Consider the following 23,753-nt stretch of genomic DNA (forward strand, 5'->3'; position numbering starts at 1 on the left):
CAACAAAATGAGAGAGATGAGTTTATCTTGCAAACTAATGGATGGTAGCAGTGACAGTGGCAAAACGTGGTTTGATTCTGATTATATATAGAAGGTATAATCATGATTTGCTAAGGGATTGGATGTAGGGTGAAAGAGGAGAGTAAGGATAACTCTAAGGTTTGTGGCCTGAACAAGTAGCATGGGGTTTTCTTCCCCATGTGATGGGAAGTGTATGGAAGGAGCCATTTTGGGAAAGAAAATCAGGATTTTAGCTTTGGATACAGTAAGTTTGAGATGACCATTATTCATTAAAGTGAAGATATTAGACAATTAGACATGACTCTGGAGTTCAGGGAAGAGGTTATACTTGATATAAATTTGAGAGTAAGTTAAAAAGTACTGTACATAAAACCATGAGACAGGATGAGGTCAGCTAAAGTATAAGTGTAGATAAACAACAGAAGTTTAAAATACGAACATTTAGTTAACTTCAGGGTTTGAAGGTCATTCCAATGTTTGGATATGAGGAGGAACCAATAAAGGAAATTCAGAAGAAAGACAGGAAAAAAACCTAGAAAAAGCAGTGTCCCAAAAACTAAGTGAAACCAGGTTTTGAGAACAACTATTTCAAATACTAACAATAGGTCAAGTATGATGAGGACTGAGAGTTGATCACTGGAGAGACAACAAGAGAAGTCATTAGCGATTTTGACAAGAACCATCAGTGAAGTGGTGGAGACCAAAGTCTAACTGGAATGAGTTCGAAAAAATAATATGAAGCTCAGAGTGGAGTAACTATACACAACTCTTCCCTATAGGAGGATGTGGTGTCATGGGAGTTTGTTTAGATGCAGATTTTACAACATGTTTGTTGATAGGAATTTACCATATTTCAAAATTCCTATTTCATAGTTATCCCATGGCTTAAAAGCATAGTCCTGGATTATCACACAATATTATACTAATAAACATTATGAGTGCTTTTCTTCTTCTTTTAATTGGCTTTATAACAAAATTTTAGTGTATTTCTGAGCCCTGGCCCTACATTCCCTAAGGGAATTAAATAGAGGTTTACTTTGCATTTTGCCTGCTGTGCAAACCAATAGGAGAATGCCAACTCATTTTATTTATTTCTTATTTGCTACATGCTCCTACTTACAACTAAATTATTTTTTCTGATAAAGCAGTGGCTTCAAGCAGCAAACTGAGGAATTCCTGTAGAATATACAGAAAGGCAACATACTCAAGATGTCTGAGCTTATGACAATTTGTTTCTTTTGAGAGTCACAAATTAATCTCATATCTTTACAGTAGCCAATGCTCAGTTCATACATAACCCCAGGAAAGAATTATTGGCTTCAGTACCTTCAAAATAAGGAAAGCAAACAGCATCTTTTTTTTTCTTTTCTTTTCTTGAGATGGAGTTTCGCTCTTGTTGCCCAGGCTGCAGTGCAGTGGCGCGATCTCGGCTCACTGCAACCTCCGCCTCCCGGGTTGAAGCGATTCTCCTGCCTCAGCCTCCCAAGTAGCTGAGATGACAGGCGCCTGCCACCACGCCTGGCTAATTTTTTGTATTTTTAGCAGAGACAGGGTTTCACCATGCTGGGCAGGCTGGTCTCAAACTCTTGACCTCAGGTGATCTGCCTGCCTTGGCCTCTCAAAGTGCTGGGATTACAGGCGTGAGCCACCGCGGCCGGCCAGCAACAGCATCTTAATAGGAACTGCTTAGTTTCCAAATACCTAACAGTAAAAAATAAAGCTGATTTATAAGCATTGCTTGCCATGTGGTCTTTTAAAACTCTGGAATGGAAAACAAACAAACAAAAAAGAACTCTGGAAAGAATAAAATGATCCCACATCACTACATCACTTAACCAATGATTTGTTTATGTTCTTTTCTGCCAACCTACAAACAATGCTATTTCTTTGATATGCTAAACTCTACAGGCTAGGTTCCAATGAACAATTTTGGTGTTTTGCTTTCTGAAGCACCTACATACAAGAATAAACTTTTTTTGCCTGGAATTCAAAACATATTTTAATATTGTTCATTTTATTAAGCAGCTCAATCAAGATATGAATAGCAGTATCTTCATCTCATAAACAACAATGATTTTTCTTAGAGGATGCAGAGGTAAGGGGAAGAAACTCATTTCGTAAAATATTGCACCAGTGTGCTTCTGAAATAGCTAAAAAAAGGGACACACGAGAGGGGTAGACCCTGCGAACATTTTGGCTATGTTTTCAGAGCACTCCAAACTTGGATGAAATTTTGTTATAAATCACCTTGATTAATGGAACACATTTGCTAAAGCGGTTCTGTAATAGCTACACAATTCTTAGGACTTGAATAACCCAGCGTAGAAAAACTGGCAAGGGAGAAACTCTCAAAAACACTGGCTTGTCTTTCAGAACCAATACTGCCCCTGATCAGAAATACTTCCCTGTGTTTTTTTAAAAATAATAAAGACAAATACTTTTTAAAGTAAGTATAATTTGATGAGATAGGAACAGAATAGATAGGCAAAGGGTATTCTGAAAGAAGTAGTAGTGGCATCGTGAGGGTTACAGATTCTGAAGCCACTATATGTGTTTCAATCCTAATTCTTCCTCTCACTGTTTGAAACTGGGCAATTTATTTAGCCTCCTTCTTTAGATTACCTATCAGTAAAATACTGTTACCTACTCATCGGGTTGCTGTTGTGATAATTAAATAAGTTAACCTTTGAAAAGATTCTCAACAGTATGGAGGAAGTACAAAATAAGTGCTGACCAAGATTATTAGAATGATGTACTGTATACTTATAAATTTGTCCAACAAAAGTGAATGGAATACACCTGGAACAAAATGGCAATGTCATATAATTTGCACATTTATCAAACATATAAAAACTCGGTAATAGGACACCCTACTGGTGTTCTACCACACAGTAGGGTGATTATGGTTAACAATATTGTGTTGTGTATTTCAAAACAGCTGAAGGAGCTACTCAGAAGGCTGATGTGGGAGGAGCATCTCAGCCCTGGAGGAGGAGGTTGCAGTGAGCTGAGATGGTGCCACTGCACTCCAGCTTGGGCAACAGAGCAAGACCATGTCAAAAAAAAAAAAAAAAAAAAAACTGAAAGAGAGGATTTTGAATGTTCTCACTACAAGGAAATAAAAAATACATAAGGTGATGGATATGGTAAATATCCTAATTTCATTTTTATACAATGTATATTCGTACTGAAACATCACACTATACCCCATAAATAATGTACAATTATTATGCGTCAATTAAAAACAAAAACAAAATTCAACGAATATTTTCCTTGAATAGAACATTTAAAAAATTTGCATCTTACAGCGCTGGTTATCTTCTCTGATTACTTAGCAGAGACTTTTTCTGAATCCTTTTGTACAGACATCCTCCTCTAATAACTCTTAAAAAGAAATCAACAACAATGATATGGCATTTAAATACATAGAGGATGCTATTTATTTGTTCTGTCTGTTGATATCATTTCTGCTTTCAAGTACACACATGATGCTAAAGTAATTTAGAAGTGACTAGAATATCTCAGGAAATACTAATAGTCATATGAAGGTGAAACTAAATGGAAAATCAACGTTTTTTAAGAAGAGGATACAGTGTCCATGATGAAAGCAATAGTAGAAAAATATGTTACCTGACAGCACACTATCATCTTTAACACTGTTATCACCATAAGTTAACAATTACTGCGTATTTAGCATTGTAGTAATAAATATCAAAAACACTTGTACAGCTGAACCACAGTCTATTACAAACGGTAAATAAATAAGATTGATTATTTAAAAGTCAAACTTACCTATAGGGCAACCAGAGGCTATTACAGTTCAAAATAAATTTACGATGACATTGTAATTATTCAACTATGTGTTTACATTGAGGATGAATATAGAGATAATGTTAGTTAACAAACAGCTGCATTAATAATTTGATAGTGACACAGAAGATTTACAGTAAAGTAGAAAATTAAGCTATAATTATTCAAGTAAGAAGAGTATATGCTGAGTTAACAAAAGGCCATCTCTTCCCCATAAGCTCTGTTACAGAAGCCATGTGACTGGTGAAAGGAGCTAACACATTCTATCTACTCTTCATTCTTCCATTTTACTGTTCTTGCACTTTTTCTAGCTGTACAGGCAAGGTGGTTGTATACAATTTCAATACACACAATTTCGATTATCAAAATTTAAATAAGATGTTAAAAAAAATAAGCCATAGGGTTTATTTGATTTCGTCAGACTTCCCACTAATAGTGGAAAATCTAAGCCAGGATCCCAAATCCATTTAGTTATCATGTCTCCTTTGTCTGCTCCAATCAATGACAGGGCCTCAATGTTTCCATGTTTTTTATGACCTTGATATTTTTGAAGAGTATTGATCAGTTATATTGTAGAATGACCCTCAATTTGATATTGTCTTATGTTTTCTCATGAGTAGATTGAGGTTGTAACTTTTTTTTCCTGCAAGTGCCCTTCTTGGTGCTTCAATCCAGAGGCTACATTATGTTGATATGTAGTGTTATGATGATGAAGATAACTCAGTTAAAGTGGTGCCTGACAGGTTTCACCTCTAAGGTTTTTTCCCTTTGTAATAAATATTTTGGGAGAGATAAGTTCAGATTATGTAAAATTCTATTTCTCCTCAAACTTTGTCCAATAATTTTAGCATCCACTGGTAAATTTTGCCTGTAACAATTATTACTAAGATATTTATGCAGGCTTTTAAAAGTAACTAAAATACATGAAATATAACGGCTGAATTGTTCTTGATATAAACATTTAAATTCTACTGGATGCACTTTTTTCTTACATTCAAAATATGAATAAACATTATTTTCTTTTGTCAGCATTCAGTTAATGTTAATCAATTATGACACCAAAAATAACATAATTGAAATGTTACTTACATAACTATGGCTTTTAAAGAAATCTGATGGACTAGTGGTGAGGATTTTGTCTCCTTCCAAACCAATTACTCTTTTACAAATATTTGATTTTGGATCACTTGGGCTTTTTGCAATCACAATGTCACCTCTGAGGGGGAAAAGTCAAAGAAATGTCTGTATTATTTATTAAGCAAAAACACATGCATGGCACTGCTTTAATACTTTTATAAGACAACTTAAACAAAGCCATAACCTTTATCCTCTCATATACTGACTCTTCCACACATTTACTGGCTTTGAGAACCTTTGTGACTGAATACTTTGGGTGAGAATCCAACAATAAGAGTGATAAAAAGGCTATCTAAAATTTCTGATAATTTCAGAAGATTCTAAACTTTCAGATAATTCTACAAGAATTATCTTTTGCATTGTATCCAGTATGCTTTACTCCTGTGTCCAAATTCTTAGAACCAAAATTGTGGAAAAACAATTCTACATAGGCCGGGTACAGTGGCTCACAACTATAATCTCAGCACTTTGGGAGGCTACGGCAAGAGGATTGCTTGAAGCCAGGAGTTTATGGTTGCAGTGAGCTAAGATCGTGCCACCATGGGCAACAGACTGAGACCATGTCTCCAAAAAAAAAAAAAACCACACACACAAAACAAACAAACCAAGAAAAACCCCAAACGAACCAAAAAAAGAAAAAGAAAAAAAAAACGCTCCACGCAATTCTATATAAATACTAACAAATTAAGTAAATAAATATTGCGGTCCAGCCAGTAGCACTGATTGACTCTAGAGCACACTAAAAAGGTAAAAACATCATCCATGTTTCCCTAGAACTCAAATAATTGAGGAATGATAGCATGTAAGTCCTATAACCCATATCAAAAGAACTTATATTTGAGAAAAAAAATCAAAAGATACAACAAAATAAAATGCTAAAAGCTGCCTAAATATACACTCTGAAAAATAAAATGAGATATCAAACATATAAAACCAATAAGGGTCTGATTACATACAGAAGACATGATTTATGGAAGAACTGACAATCTATCTGGTAATAAAACATAAGAAAGATCCTAAAAAGTGAAAAGGAAGAAAGATAGAACGTAGGACTAATGACCACAGTCAACAGAACACAATACTCTTTCTGCATAAAACGAGCAATATGTGAATTCTGTTGACTAACACACGTTTAAAAGGATTTAACATATTTGCTTATTAATTGTACCTAGTTCCAGAACTAGTTTAATGAAGCATATGTCAAAATAATATTAAAAGTCATAAGAATAAAAGGAAAATTATGAAGAAATCAGAAACCTAATAACTGCTCTATAGAAGCATTAAAATGGGTTCTAAACTCTTTGGGAGCCAAGTCAGAAGAAATTAAGACCAGTTACATGGAAATCATTAATTAATAAAATAACATTTAGCTTGGGAGGTAAGACAAAATTTTCCCTAACAACTAAATCAAAGAGAAATTCACAAGAAACTTTCTTATATAAGAGAATAAAAGATACCATCTTTATCAGAAATTTTACACAGAGTGCAGAAATAGTATTTACAATGATGATCTCTTGAGGCTATTCTTGGTAAGAGTTGAAAGGTAGCAAATCGTTACATTCTATAATTTGGAGGCAACACAGTGTTGCCTTCTTTTGAAAACAGAATAAAGGTATTTTCTTTCTAACCAACTAGAACCATGTCAGTGGATCTGTTCAGATGAACAAATTTGCAAAGATTGTAACACGCCATCAAAGTTGATTTTGGGTAGCTTTGGAGGAAGAGACGTTTTTCCATGGGTGTTTAATGAAGCTTAAGTTCTTTGATCAAATAATCAATATGACCCTTAAAACAAACTTTGCACTCGAATGGCAACATAGAAATCATAATTCAGTCGTGCTGTTTTGTAGAAAGTAGTATTAAATAAACTTTATTTCTGGTAGTCTAACTAGATATATGCATAGCATTTAGATCAAAATACATATCCGCTGGATTCTTAACTCCTTCAAATAGTTTTAAAAGGAAGCTTATTAAAAATTTTCTCATTTATATTTATAAACATCCTTATTATTCTACTACACAGTAAGCTTTTGAAAACTAGTGTCAATTATCTCATTAATCTTAACATTTTCTATAATGTATGGTACATCTTATAAATTAGGTGCTCACTACTATTTGTTGAAAGAATAAGCAATAGTAAAAATCTGACTATCTCAAGGTTGAGTGTTCTGTGCAGTTGACTGAAGAGACATCCATGTGCTTTAGATACTAGATATGCGAACTTTTATTCTTGCCTAAATGGAAGGTTATTTTACATTTAGAAACAGGCAGCCAACAACAGGACACCTTGCCAGGGGTCAAAGATTCCCCTGAAATCTTGAGTTCTGTGCTGTGGGTAAAAGAAAGAGAATACTCAGGACAGTAATATTTCTTAAGTAAAAGTTACCAGCTGGCTATCTTGGCTCTAAAAGTTACTTTGGTATATCTCATAAATGCCAGATTTTGAGCTGTCCTGTAACCTGGATGAATAGGGTACAAAATAAGATCCTCAAAGAATCTGAATTCATTTACTGAATGTAGTTATTTGTTTCACTTATCTGAATGCAACGAGTAATTTTTTAAAAAATATCAAGCTGTGTATTCAAAAACTATTCAGCCAACAAGTTCATCTCCTCATTCAGGATGCCCAAGGATTATTGTGAATAAAATTATGTCACTGGCATGGAACACAGATGCTTGGTTTCATGCTACAGTGGGGCTAGGTCTCCAGTTAATTCAAAGGCTATATAAGGATAATTTGATATAAGTTAAAAAGAAAAGGGAGCAACAACACAATCTATTATATAAGTTTTATTTTATAATTCCTGTATCTACAATTAAGTATATAGAAGTTGTTATGGGTAAAAGATTTGAAGAAGAATTACCTAGGGAGCATGCCAAACCATACAGGTTGACCAAGAGAGTTTCTATCTGCAGAATCTAAGGCTGATGAAAGATCAGTAAATGTGAAGAAATGTATCCTTAACAATTTTCAATAATGTGAAATAGGTTATAGCAAAGGTGAATAGTGAAAGAGAAGTGCCTAAACCTACTTAATATGCCATAAACTAAACACTAGCTCAAGGGAATCAAATCTGTAGTTTACTGAAATGAAAGCAGGCATAGATTTTTTTCAGAATTATAAAAAACAAATGGACTCAAAATTTTAGGGTATCAGAGAGGTGCTCTTTAGAAAATATATTAAATTATTAATACTTGACATTCATTTGGAATAAATCATTCTCATAGAGTTAATTGGAATAAAGGGTATCACAAGGATTGGAACCACCACTTGAAATAGGATTTTTTATTATTATTAATTTTTTGTGAGATGGAGTCTTGCTCTGTCACCCAGGCTGGAGTGCAGTGGAATGATCTCAGCTCACTGCAACCTCCATCTCCCAGGTTCAAGCAATTCTCCTGCCTCAGCCTGCTGTGAAATAGGACTTTAAAAGGTTTAGTGACACACAATATTTGCCCAGGAGTTATTCAACTTAATATAATCAGGAGACTCATAATATATACAATTCCTGGTTCTCAGCCATATACAATGATGTAATCTAAAAATCATCAAATGGGCTGGGCACGGTGGCTCACACCTCTAATCCCAACACTTTGGGAGGCTGAGGTGAGCAGATTGCTTGAGCTCAGGAGTTTGAGACCAGCCTGGGCAACATGGCAAAACCCAGTCTCTACAAAAACTACAAAAATTATCTGGGCGCGGCGAGTATACACCTGTAGTCACAGCTACTTGGGAGACTAAGGGGAAGGATCACTGGAGCCCAGGAGGTTGAGGCTGCAGGGAGCTGAGATCGTGTCACTGCACTCCAGCCTGGGAGCCAGAGAAAGACCTCATCCAAAAAATGTATATCAGAAAATTAAAAAAAATAAAAACCATCAAATGGTCATCATAGACTATATATAAAGTAAGATAGCAATCAATAGAACTACAGGATTATTTTTAAAATTAAAGAACAAAAACATTGATTTGGATCTGTAATGTAATCCCTAAGTTCCTAGTTCTTAATTCAAAATATTCTAAAGCCCAATTAAAAAAGTTAAGCTTACATGTATATTGTAAGGGACTGCTAATTATTTTTCAAAATGATGCAAGAGATACAATGACCCAAGACACTGCATATGTTTGAGAAACTATTAAAATTTCTCAAACTGAAAGAAAATATTTGACTCAAAATTTTATCTAGCTGGTTATTAATATGTTTATTTATGAAAGAGGTTTTAAAGATAAAGTTAAGGAACTGCAGAAAAGCCACAATGTGTGTGTGTATTTTCACTGTAAATTTAATATATCCATGACAGAAATTTACCTTTGGATACCATAAAAATGTCGACTAAGATTTTCTGCAAAGACAATATCTGAATTTTGAATTGTAGGCTCCATTGATGGTCCAGAACACTGAAAAGAGAGGTAATTTGTAATCTAAATTCAAAATCTCTTTTAAATTTAACATAAATCTTTTAAGCAAGCTTAAAAGAAAGAAAATCAAGCAAATGTTCCTAAAGCTTGGGGGATGATTCATGAAAATTTGGCAGTTCTCAAATAAGTTCAACTCTAGAGTAGCCGCTAAGTCTGGAAATATAGACAAATACATTATAAATGGATTATTGCTGTCACATTATAATGCCTGAATAAAACAACATTACCTATGTTTCCAAATTTAGGCCACCCTATAGAATCTCAGTTCTATGAAGGCAGAGATCTCTCTCATGTTCCTAGCTATATAACCAAAGCCAAGAACAATGTTTGGTACAAAATTGATAAACCATACATATTGGTTGAATGAATAGGAGAATAATACATTTTCTTATTACTATCAGATATAATTCAGTGAACATGATGATGATTTACTAAATGGTATTATATTATTCTCAGTGAGCTTATGCCCATCTTCCTCTTCCAAGAGAATAGCTTACTCATTTCATGGGGCTGCAACTTAAATGTTCTACTGAAAAATACTAGCATGATGAGATGGACTTTAAAGATTTTCATGGCCAGGCATGGTGGCTCACACCTGTAATCCCAAAACTTTGGAAGAATGACTTGAGGCCAGGAGTTCAAGACCAAACCTGGCAACCTAAATAGACCCCATCTTTACAATGAAGCAATTAAAGATTTTCCTATTTGTATGTCTCAAAACAATAATCTTGATATATACAGGTTGAGTGTCCCTAATAAAAAATCTGAAATCTTAAATGCTCTAAAATCTGAAATGTTCTGAGTGTCTACATGACACCACAAATGGTAAATTCCATACCTGACCCCATGTGATGCATCACAGCCAACATGCAGTCAAAATTTTTGTTTCATGCACAAAATTCTTTAAAATAGTGTATAACATTACCTTCAGGCTATGCATATAAGGTACATATGAAATATACTGAATTTTGCATTCAGACTTGGGTCCCATCCCCAAAATATCTCATTATGTATATGCAAATATTCCAAAATCCAAAAAAATCTAAAATCCATAACACTTCTGGTCCCAAGCATTTCAGATAAGGGATACTTAAACTCTACCTCAGAATCAGAACAAACTATCATCGCCACTTTAAAAATCTAAATCCAACAGCCTCTATTTACTCTATTTGTAAATAAAACTTTTTACTCAAAAGTTCCTACTCAGGCAGAAATAAGAGGAAATACAATTACAGTTTGTTTGCTACCTTTGGAAGTACCAATCTAACTTACAAAAAAATCAAGAAGGCAAGTTTCAGCCAGGTACAGTTGCTCATACCTATAATCCCAGAACTTTGGGATGCCAAGGTAGGCAGATCACCTGAGGCCAGGAGTTCGTGCACAGCCTGGCCAACATGGTGAAACGCCATCTCTACTAAAAATACAAAAATTAGCCAGGCATGGTGATGTGTGCCTGTAGTCCTAGCTACTTGGGAGGCTGATGCATGAGAATTGTTTTGAGCCCAGCAGGCAGAGGCTGCAGTGAACTGAGATCACTTGATTGCACTCTAGCCCAGGCAACAGAGCAAGACCCTGTCTCCAAAAAAAAAAAAAAAAAGAAGGGAAATTTCAGTTAAATATATATATTTCCATTACTCCACCTTAACTGGAGGTTATGTGACTGTCAATCTGATAAAGTAAACCTAATTAAAAAAAAAAACAGTAATAACAACAATAAAAAAACTTGACTGGCTGGTCAATCAATTTATTCTTTCATTTACATGACAAAAGGCTTGAATCAACAGCCACAGTTTGTAGTTTCCCAATACAATATTAAGAAAAAGTATTAGTTGGGGATAGGGAACAACTTTAACATTTTAATATAGACATTAGGCAGAATAATCTGTCTTAATTACAGATGATTAATTTGTTTTAATTACATTTATTGTGGTTATGAGCTGGAATTTTGAAAACTGGACAAATATGTGTTGAAATTTCAAGTTACTTACTAACTGTGGGACCTGGAACAAGTAAATTACTTAAGCTTTCTCAGTTCATTTCCTCATGTGTATAATGGATTACTAATAAGTATCTCAAAGAAGTGTAAAAGATTAAATGAGTTAGTAAGTGTAAAACATCAAACATATCCTGAAACACAGTAAATAGGATTCAATAAATGGTAATGACTATTATTATTATACTATTCAAAAGGACCCTTTGTGCCCATTAGAAACAGAATACAGAAAATATTTAAGTAATGGTCCTTATACCTTCTATCAGTGCCAATTCAAACACACTCTCTTATTATTCCAATATTTAGAAAGATTTTATGTTTTAACTTTCACAGTTTAGTCATTAAATAACTTCAACTAGGTTTTCAAAAGGAAAAACACATTTTCCTTCCATTTGAAAGAAAGTATATATTTAAGATGAATATTCTTGAACATAAAAACTTACCATGACAACACCACCAACGTATTCAAAAGCACAATGAGCTATACAGCCATATTGAATAGTATAGCCAACAAGTCGAAAGGTTTTCCCCAGAACACCACGAAGCATAGTTCTATGTAGACTCTGCCACCATTGGCCTGATGGTAAATTTCAAAAAGTTTCATGATCAATACTATTTAAAAACACTTAAGAAATAACTATTGTAAAATATTTTACAATCACCCAAAATGTACTAAGTGCCTAATACAATTTGGTGCAGGAAACCAAGAGTTTGTTATCAGTTCTACTAATGATATTTTAAATGGCAAATTGTAGCCACTAAATATTTTGATTTACCAAAGTTTATATTCAAATGCCACTGGGTCTACATATGAATTATATAATTAGTAGATTATAAACTAGTCTGTCCCCTTCCATGTCTTGGTTATTTCTTCTATTAAGGCAGATGCTTAAAAAAGATAGTAACTATTTCAAAGTAACTATTTCAATATATAGCAATAAAAGTTCCTTGCTATATATTACTTCTTGCCATGTAATAGGAAATAATGGAGAAATCACTAGAATAGGAATATGGAGATTCAAGTTTCACATTGGTTATTTTACTAACTTGTATAGTCTTCAACAATTACTTAACCCTTCTGGGGCCTAGTAGAAATACTCTCATAGAATGATTCTTAGAATCAAATTCAGCAATGTATGTCAAAGTACTTTATAAAAAGATACACTCATTTGTGAGCTATTAACTACTGATGTAACAAAAGGAACACATAAATACTATGAAACAACAGCATAAAGAACCATTTAAAGACTTTTTAAAGCTATATGAAATTTTAAAATATTGTTCATCTAAAATATTTCTAATATCTGTCCTTTCCTATTTAACTGTTACAACTATGTATCATGCATTTCTTAACTAATAGCCTAACTCTTAGGCCTAGGCTACAATATACTGTTCTCAGATTAAATTTATTAAAATATATCGATAATAATATGTAACATCTGCTTAACATGTCAAGATTTACATATACTACCTCTGTAAGATAGATATTATTACCATCCTCAATTTATAGACAAGAAAAAAAAAAGCCTAAGAGTAGTAAAGTAACTTGCTTATTATCATCACAAAGTTGGCAAAGGATGAAGCCAGTAATAAAAGGTCTCCCAAAAAGAAAAGCCCAGCATCAGATGGTTTTACCTCTGAATTCTACCAAACATATAAAAAAGAACCAACACCAATTCTTCTCAAACTATTCCAAAAAACTGGAAATTGAGGGAATTCTTCCTAATTCATTCTACCAGGTCAGCATTGCCCTAATGCCCAAACCAGATGCAGGAAAAGAGAAACTATAGGCCAAAATCCCCAATGAGCTCAGATGCAACAATCCTTAACAAAATACTAGCAAACCAAACCCAACAACGCATTAAAGAGATAATACACCACGATCAGATGGGATTTATCCCAGGGATGCAAGGATGGTTCAACACATGCCAATCAAACAGTGTGATATATAGCACATCAGCAGAATGAAGAACAAAAACCATACAATGATCTCAATAGATGCAGAAAAAGCATTTGATAAATTTCAACATCACTTCATGATACAAACTCTCAAGAAATTAGGCAAAGAAGGAACATACATCAAAACAATAAAAGGCAATATATGACAAACCCACAGCTAATATCATACTTAATAGGGGAAAAGCTGAAAGCCTGTCCTCTAAGATCTGGAACAAGACACAGATGCCCACCTTCACCACTCTTATTCAACATAGTAACGGAAGTCACAGCCATAGCAATTAGGCAAAAAAAAGAAATAAAGGGCATCCAAATTGAAAAAGAGGAAGTAACTATCCTGGTTATAGATGACATGATCTTATATATAGAAAAACCTAAAGACTTCACCAAAAATACTTTTAGAACTGATAAATGAATTCAATATAGTTGCAGGATACAAAGTCAACATACAAAAATTAGTAGCATTTTATTCACCAGGAATGATCTAGCTGAGTAAGAAATCAATGGGATCAATAAAGCAACCCCACCTAAAATGGCTATAAAACATTAAAAATATAACTAGGAATAATTTTACCCAAGGAGGTGAAAGACCTCTACAATGAAAACTACAAAAACACTGAAAGAATTGAAGAGGACATAAAAAATAAAAATGGAAAGACAGCCCATACTCATGGATTGGAAGAATTAATATTGTTCAAATGACCACACTACCCAATTTGATCTAAAGATTCAATGCAATCTCTATCAATATACCAAAGTCATTTTTCACAGAATTAGAAAACAATCCTAAAATTCATACAGAACCACAAGACCCCAAATAACCAAAGCAATATTGAGCAAAATGAATAAAGCTGATGGTATTACACTACCTGACTTTAAAATACACTACAAAGCTATAGTAACCAAAACAGCATGGTATTAGTATAAAAACACATAGACCAATGGGACACAATAGAGAACCCAGAAATAAATCCATGTATTTACAGCCAACTGATTTTTGACACAGTACCAGGAACATACACTGGAGAAAGGACATCTCTTCAATAAATAGTGCTGGAAAATTTGGATATCCACATGTAGAAGGACAAAACTAGTCCCCATATCTCTAACCATATATAAAAATCAACTTAAAATAAATTACAGACTTATAAATAAGATCAAACTATAATACTATAGGGGAAACACTTCAAGACATTGGTCTAGGCAAAGATTTTATGGCTAAGAAATCAAAAGAACAGGCAAGAAAAAACAAAAATAGACAAATGGGATTTAAACTAAAAAGCTTCTGCACAGCAATGAAAATAAAGTAAAAAGACAACATGTTGAATGGGAGAAAATATTTGCAAACTATGCATCTGACATGGACTAATATCTAGAATATACAAGGAACCCAACAGCAAAAAAACAAATAACCCAATTAAAAAGTGGGCAAATGATCTGAATAGACATTTTTCGAAAGAAAACATAGAAATGGCCAACAAATATATTTAAAAATGCTCAACATCACTAATCTTCAGGGAAATGCAAGTCAAAACTATAATCAGGTATCATCTTACCACAGTTAGATTGATTATTATCAAAAAAGACAAAGAAAGTGCTGGCAAGGATGTGGAGAAAGGAAAATTCATATACCCTGTTAGTGGGAATGTAAATTAGTACAGTCATGGAAAACAGTGTGGTGGTTTCTTTAAAAACTCTAAAGAGAATCAAAAAATAATTCTCTCAATTCTGCTACTGGGTATTAATCCGAAAGAAAGGAAATCAGTATATTAAAGGGACACCTGCATCCTCATGTTTATTGCAGCGTAGCTACTATTCACAATAGCTAAGACACAGAATCAACCGAAATATCCATCAACAGATGAATGGATAAAGAAAACATGCTATACATACACAATGGAATACTATTCAGCCACAAGGAGAATGAAATCCTGTTATTCAAGGCAACATGAATGACCCTGGGGCACATTATGTTAAAAGAAATAAATCTGGCACAGGAAGAAAAATACCTTATGTTTTCACTCATCTGTGGGAGCTTAAAAAAATATTGAGCCTATGGAAGTATAGTGTAGAATTATAGGTATCAGAGGCTGGGAAGGGGAGGTAGGAGGGGAGAATGAGGAGAAGTTGGTTAATGGACACAAAATTACAGCTAGATAGGAAGAATGAGTTACTGCCTTCTGCAGCACTGTTGGATGACTACGGTTAACTATAATTTATTGTATATTTTCAGAAAGGTACAAGAAGATCTTTAATGTTCACAACATAAAGAAATGATGTGTTTGAGGTGATGACTATGCTAATTACCCTGATTTGATCATTATATACCATATACATGTAACAAAATATCACTGTATCCCATTAATACATACAATTATTACATACCAACTAAATATAAAAGGAAAAACATTGAAAGTGAATCTAGAATGTATCTTAGTAGTTGTTGGTTGTAGTATTTTATGTATATTTCAGATAGTAAAAGTGAGCAAATATTTAAGTCATTTCTCACTGTGAGAAAAAGAAGTAACAAATATGGAAAGGGATCTTAAGGATGAATTTGAGTTATCAAAACAAATTTACTTAAATAAGCATGTATATATTTGTCTGTTTGCCTATAAAAAAATGTCATCCTAGCTCTGTCCACTGCGAAAAGGCCATTGTAAGAAGCAATGACACTATAGTAATTATGAGCACACTTAGTGCCCACATTTTTGGTTTCTAAGTATCATTCTCCACCAGTGCAGAATAGTCAGTGCTCAAAGACTGGTGCAAACAAAGGAACCATTCTGAGGGGTCATCCAATGGCCAAATGTGGGACAATATAAGCCTAAAAATAATAACAGTAATTGATAATACATTAAATTTGAGACAACATAAGCCTAAAAATAGTAACAGTAATTGATAACACATTAAATTAAAAATGAAATTTTTAAAAAGATGCATGTGTTGGGAATAGGGAAAGTTCTTCATCAAAACATGACAGCTAATAAATGTAGAAGGAATGGTAAAATTATCACCAGTGTAATAATTGACTCAGACAAGGGCCACTGATACATGCTAAAATATACTGGGTGAAACATTGTTGGTCAAAAAGATATTTGAAAAGTATCAAAGTAGATAATTTTTTTTTTTTTTTTTACAAAGGGAACAAGGTATCTTTCCAATGGGAAGATCTGGTAAATACTAACTTAACACAATGACCAAATTTAGCAGCATACTGATATCATGTAGCCTCTTACCAATGGAATGACAAGTACATCATCATCTGTGTACCATTCCTGCCAAAAATGTGTAACCTAAATCTGATCATGAACAATCAAAACACATCCATATTGCAGACATTCAACAAGACAACCAGCTTGAACACTTAAAAAGTATAAATTTAATGAAAGGAAAAATTATACTAAAAGTACTATTTTCAATTACAAGAAAATAGAAGGACATGACAACCAAACACAATATGAAATCTTGAATTGGATCCTGGAGCAAAAGGAAAAAGAAAGCTATAAAAGACATGGGGACAACTGGGTAAATCTGAATATTGTACATAAAAATATATCACTGTTTCAGTGTTAAATTTCTTAACAATATGCTACATAGGAGAATGACCTTGTTCATAGGAGATAAACAAGGAATTATTTTGAGAAAAATGCTATGACTGCAACTTCCTTTCATATGGTTCACTTCTACTGCTAATAATCATGGATACAGAGAGATGAAGACAAATTGATACACACACATATATACACACATACGGATATATTACATATGGAGGAAGACAGAACGCTAATGTGGCAAATGTTCATTGTTAAATCCAAGTGAAGTGTATACAAATGTGCATTGCACTATTTTTTTCAGCTTTTTTTGTAGAATAAAACTTCTAAAAAACAAACACTTGGGGAAAAAAGGGTGACTTCATTCATTCAACAAATATTTATTGAGCTACTACTACGTACCAGATACTGTGTTCAGCCCTGGGAATACAATAGTGAACATGATGCCTTCTCTCATACAGCTTATAGTATAGTGGGGCAGATATCATAGATACACAAAGTAAACAAATAAATACATAAATAAATTAAGTAATTTCTGTAAAGAAAAATATAGTAAAGTGATAGAGAATAATGGGTGAGGCATACTTTCTTTAAGATGAATCAGAAAAGATTCCTCTGATGAAAATGCCATTAAAGATAATGCTGCATTTAACTTTCTGAAGAACGCCCAAACTGTTTTCCAAAGCAGTTGCACCACTGTACATTTTTACTAGTAATGCATAAGGTTTCCAATTTCTCCATATCCTTGCCAACATTTGTTACCATCCATGTTTTGATTGTAGCCATCCCAGTGTGTATGAATCTCACTGTGGCTTTGATTTGCATTTCCTTAACAACAAAATATTCATAAGCACCTTTTTCATGTGTTTATTGATCATTTGTATATCTTCTTTGAAAAATATCTACTCAAACACCTTGCCCATTTAAAAAATTGGGCTACTACAGTTTTTAGTTTAATCCAAAGATTACAAGCATGCTATAAAATAGTACTAAATGATTGCATTCAATCAAAGCACATTATAAAATAGAATCAAATGACTGAAAGCCAAGAGAAAAAAAAGTACAAAACAGAAAGACAGCAACAGGTGATTCAGGTATTGCACTTAACATATGAACACTTTAAAATAACTATGATTAACATTAAAAAAAACAGAAGGAAAGATAAAAGTTCAGCAGTGACCTAAAATCTATTAAAAATCAAATGGAAATTATACACAACACAATACTACAAAATAAAATATAACTAAAATTAATGCATTACATGAATATACCGGCAGATTCTGCCTACTAGGCTCAGCCTAACAGGAGACAAGTGAACTGGAATGCAAGTTGGGAGAAAGTAATAAGACTGAAGGACAAAGAGGAAAGCAGGTAGGCAATCCAGGAGAAACAGTATTAATATAATCAGAGACCTAAAGGAGAGGAACAGAGAATAGGACAGAAGCAATATTTTGAAGAAATATTGGTAGATAACTTTCCAAATTGATGAAAGACCTTAACTCACAAACTCAAGAAATTCTACAAACCATGAACAGGATACACACAAAACACACAGCTACATCCAGGCACAGTAGAGTCAAGATGCTGAAAAAGACAATGAGAAAAGTTTAAAATTGGTCAGAAATTTACCTTATTTTCAAAGACAATTTTGTCTGTTCAACAAAATGGAATGGCTACCTTTACATAAGAAATAATTAAAACCAGAATAAAATAAAATGGCATTTTTAAAGTATGAAAATCACCAAACTATAATTCTATGTCTGATGAAAATATACCTCAAAAGCTAAAGAAAAAAATAAAAACACTTTTAGAAAACAAGTTTTGTGAATGTTTTTGCCAGCACAACTGTAATAAAATATACGCTAACAGGAATAATTCAGGAAAAACAAAATGTTATCAGATAGAATTTGGCAAATGGGCTGGGTGCAGTGGCTCATGCCTGTAATCCAACACTTTGGGAGGCCAAGGTGGGCAGATCACCTGATGTCGGGAGTTCGAGAGCAGCCTAACCAACAAGGAGAAACCCCGTCTCTACTAAAAATACAAAATTAGCCAGGTGTGGCAGCGCATGCCTGTAATCCCAGCTGCTCAGGAGGCTGAGGCAGGAGAATCGCTTGAACCCGGGAGGTGAAGGTTGCGGTGAGCTGAGATAGCGCTATTGCACTCCAGCCTGGGCAACAAGAGCAAAACTCCATCTCAAAAAACAAAAAACAAAAAACAAAACAAAAAAAAGAATCAGGCAAATCCAAGAAGGAAGGAAGAGAAGTGAAGAGTACATACATACATATTTGGATAAAGATACTGATGCTGTTTAAGACAATAACAAAAATATTTTACAGGACATAAAACATATATAAAAAAGAACACTAAAAAATAGAACTACCATATGATCCAGCAATTCCACTACTGGGTGTATATCCAAGAGAAAGGAAATCAGTATGTTGAAGAGACGTCTGCACTCCTATGTTTATTGCAGCACTATTCAGAATAGGCAAGATATGGAATCAACTTACATGTCCAACAGATGAATGAATAAAGAAAATGTGGTATATATACACAGTGGAATACTATTCGGCCACAAAAACCAATGAAATCCTGTCAAACAAGGCAACATGTATGAGCCTGGAGGACAATTATGTTAGTGAAATAAGCCAGGCATAGAAAGACACATATCATATGTTCTCACTCATACATGAAAGCTAAAAAAGTTGATTTCACAGAAGGAGATAGAATAGTGATTATTAGAGGCTGGAAAGTGTGAGGCATGATAAGGAGGGACTGGCTAACAGACGCAAAATTACAGCTATATAGGAGAAATAAGTTCTACTGTTCTATTGCACTGCAGGGTGACTACAGTTAACAATAATTTAGTGCATATTTTCAAAGAGCTATAAGACTTTTAATATTCCCAACACAGAGAAAGGATAAATGTTTGAGGTGATAGATATGTTAATTACTCTGATTTGATCATTATACACTGTACATATGTATCAAAATCATACTGTACCATAACTGTACACAATTATTAAGTGTTCAAGAAAAATCTCCCAGTGAGAAACCTGTTTGGATAAGGCCCTAGACCTCAATGAAGGTGTTAACCCGAGGATCTTTCTCCCTCTCCTTCCCTCTGAAGTGTTCCCTGACCTCCGTGTATGGCCTCCAGGTATGTCATGTATCCAGGACCTGTAAGTAATAAAACCATTATTTCTATCTTGTGTCTCTCCTAATCATTGAAGGAGTGTGTTCCATCTTAAAGATGCTAAATTAAAATATATATATTTAGATGCTAAATTATATATATATCTTCAATTTAAAAAAACAGGGCAATAGAGAATGGGATCAAACAAAGGCCGACAGATTGGGTTTTCATAGAAGTTTAGGTACTTCCTCCAATGTAATAAAAGGGAAGAAAAATATGGGTTAACATACTGGTAGTTTTGTCAGTTTGATGGTAGAAAAATAAGGGAGCTCTTGCCTCTTGTTTTTATTTACTCTTTCTTATGAGCTGAGACTGGGAACTTTTAGCACAAAGCGAACTGGTAAACAGAACTGGTTACAGATGTACTAGTATTCCATTGGTGCCAACAAATTACCATAAACTTAGTTGCTTAAAACAACACATATTTATAATCTTACAGTTGATAGGTCAGAAGTCTAACATGGGTACCACTGGGCTAAAAAATCAAGACTGTTTCTTTCTAAAGGCTTTAGGGGAGAATCCATTTCCTTGCCTTTCCCAACTTCTAGAAGCACTAACATTCCTTTACTCATAGCCCCTTTGTTCCATCTCAAAGCCTTTAATCTCCCTGGCCATTATTCCATGGTCACTTCTTCCTCTGTTTCTCTCTCTCTCCTGCCTCCTTTTTACTCTTTTAAGGACCCTGGTGATTACACTGAGCCCAACTAGATAATTCACAATGATCTCAAAATCCTTAATTTAATCACACCTGTGAAGTCTCGTTTGCCATGTAAGGCAACATATTCAAAGGTTCTGGAGATTAGGATGCAGACATCTTTGGAGGGCCATTATTCTACCTACCACACCAGGATACAGAACATTAAACTAGTAATTACTAAACTGTGGTTCCTCAGACCAGCATCAATATGGCATCATCTTGAAACTGATTTGGTCAAATACAAGACTTATTAGAATCAGAAACTTAGGAAGCGTTGTTCAGCAATCCGTATTTTAACAAGTTCTCCAAGTGACTGCTCTAAACTCTTGGTGACCAATGGCCATTGCCAGCCTTGGGCAGCCCTATTTATCCAGTCATTTACTACTTTGTGTTGTATAACTTACCATGTACCATGTGTGCTGTGAAAAAAATCTGGGAAGCTTGGGCACCAAAAAATTCAGAATCTGTTACTTTTTTTATTCCCTATCATATTTACATTAAAAAAACTGAGTCATTAATGTAGAGAACCAATTTCTTTAAAGAGGAACCTATATATTCTTTCAAATAATTAATAGAAAAGCTAGGGAAAAAGTGAAAAGCAGCATAAAAATTGTGACTGTGTCATACAGCAAAAGAAGTATAGGAGGATCCTCCCCAGAAATCTTTTAAGAGCCTCTTCATTACTTTACATATATTAACTCATTTAATCCTTAAAACAACCCTATGAGAACTTAGATACCTCTTTTATTTTTTATTTATTTATTTTTTTTGAGATGGAGTCTCGCTCTGTCGCCCAGGCTGGAGTGCAGTGGCGCAATCCCAGCTCACTGCAATCTCCACCTCCCAGGTTCACACCATTCTCCTGCCTCAGCCTCCCGAGTAGCTGGGACTACAGGTGCCCGCCACCTCGCACGGCTAATTTTTGTTGTTGTTGTTGTTGTTTGTTTCTTTGAGACGGAGTCTCGCTCTGTCGCCCAGGCTGGAGTGCAGTGGCGCGATCTTGGCTCACCGCAAGCTCTGCCTCCCAGGTTCACGCCATTCTAGACTGCCTCAGCCTCCCAAGTAACTGGGACTACAGGCGCCTGCCACCACGCCCGGCTAATTTTTTGTATTTTTAGTAGAGACGGGATTTCACCATGTTAGCCAGGATGGTCTTCATCTCCTGACCTTGTGATCCGCCCGCCTCAGCCTCCCAAAGTGCTGGGATTACAGGCATGAGCCACTACGCCCGGACCCTTTGATATCTCATTTTACAGATAAAGAAACTGAGGAGCAGAGAGATGAAGGAACTATTCAAAGTCATGCAGCTCATTAGAGGCCAGGCCAGAATTCAAAATGAAGCTGTTTAGGTCTAACATCCAATACTACACCATATTGCCTCTCAATTTAAATGAAAAAATTTTTGGATACTATAAAATAGGCATCTGGGAATAGAGACACATAGGAAAGATAGAGGTAGGACTGATGTTAAAACCAGCTAAAAAGATTGAGCAGAGTGAACCTTAGAAGCTGAAAAGAAATTAGAGATTCCTCCATCTTTAGAAATTTCTGGGCATAGGCATCCAATTCTAAGATTCTGATTTGGATCCAATCACTGAAGTAGACTTACAGTAATTTCAGAATACCCAAAGTCACAAGAAGTTGTCCACCTGATTGTTCAGGTCTGAAATTCCTTTGAAAAGAGAAAGCATTTCGTTTCAGAAATAGGAAAAATACATATATACACATTATACAAGTATGTAAATACATTATGTTTGTATATATATGTCAAATGTTAAGACCATTGGTTTACATAAATTCATTCATTCTAAAGTATAAGCAATCACAGAAATGATTTAATGTCATTAATGTATTTTTGTTCCGATAGAGGAACAGAGTTTGAGAATAAATTAGCATTTAAAGAAGTGTTCACATTAAGAAAGGGTGAGCAGAAACAAGTTAGATAGGGAAGGAGAAAACAAATTACATCATAGTTTTGCCACATTTACCTTCATTTGGGCAAGAAAAAATAGTAGATTTTGACATTTCTGAGACCTTGGAGATGTTCAAAGTCAAGAATACTTACACAAAATCCATTTTCCCCACAGAATGATGCATAAAAAGTAACTGAGAGATATATGTCCACTTAAGATCCTAGGTAGAAGTTATTGTGACAAGTAGAGAACAACAAAGACTCATTATGCTGAGTAGTATACTCTGCTCAATAGCTAAATAATTCACTCTCAAACAGCAGAGTCTCCATCAAAGTAATTCAAATTCCTGCCATTTCAAAATCACCTTCAGGGCTGCTCATGAATTGTTCAAATCCATAAGTGTTAAATCTACTGTAAGATTTGTATAGAGATTTTTATTTTCTAAAACTGCAAACTCAAGGCACTCATACTCCCATAATCTATGAAGATTTTATTAAAATCTGTTTATTTTGAATTAAAAAATTAGCTGGGCATGAGGTACACACCTGTAGTCCCAGCTACTTGGGAGGATTACTTGAGCCCAGGAGGTTAAGGCTGAGGTGGGCCATGATCTTACCACTGCACTCCAGCCTGGGCAACAAAGCAAGACCCTGTCTCAAAAAGAATTAGAAAAAAACACCAAACCTGTTTATTTTGTTTCATTAGCAGAGGAAATAACTGCCATTACTTTAAAGTTTAAAGCAGTGAATACTGCTTCAAATTTGACTGCAGCATCAAAATAACATGAAAACCTAATATCAACCAAAATTAAAAACTAAAAATCCAAATTCCCAGGCTCCCTGCGATTCCTATGATTCTCATCCTACATCACAGAGCTAATGAAAGAGAATCTCTGGGAACCCGGCTGCAGATTCTATAGTTTTAATAAGCTCCCAGGAAGGAAGTCCAGTAAAGGACTTTGTCCTGTCCTTTAAGACCACCGACGCATACTCAATATTTTCAGAGACTTGACAAAATTTACCCATTCATTATCTTTAAAGTGAATGTTAACTTTGG

General features: G+C 34.4%; 1 protein-coding gene across 8 annotated transcripts in view; it reads right to left on the reverse strand.

Annotated features, from left to right (window-relative positions):
* Window positions 1-23,753, reverse strand: part of IMMP1L (inner mitochondrial membrane peptidase subunit 1) — a 77,332-nt gene that overhangs the window by 18,998 nt on the left and 34,581 nt on the right. For 2 of the 8 annotated variants that reach the window (XM_034932337.3, XM_034932339.3), the window contains 4 exons: window positions 22,394-22,456; window positions 11,822-11,955; window positions 9,276-9,364; window positions 4,921-5,047 (listed from right to left, as the gene is read on the reverse strand). In XM_034932337.3, the coding sequence (XP_034788228.1) occupies window positions 4,921-5,047; window positions 9,276-9,364; window positions 11,822-11,926 (321 nt within the window). In that variant the 5' untranslated portion in view covers window positions 11,927-11,955; window positions 22,394-22,456. Of the gene's footprint in view, window positions 1-4,920; window positions 5,048-9,275; window positions 9,365-11,821; window positions 11,956-18,414; window positions 18,473-22,393; window positions 22,458-23,753 lie in introns of those variants that run through there. The other 6 variants (XM_008955880.5, XM_003830415.5, XM_008955881.5 and 3 more) reach the window with 5 other exon arrangements.

This window comes from Pan paniscus, chromosome 9, assembly GCF_029289425.2.
Source record: "Pan paniscus chromosome 9, NHGRI_mPanPan1-v2.0_pri, whole genome shotgun sequence".
In the NCBI taxonomy this organism is placed as follows: domain Eukaryota; kingdom Metazoa; phylum Chordata; class Mammalia; order Primates; family Hominidae; genus Pan; species Pan paniscus.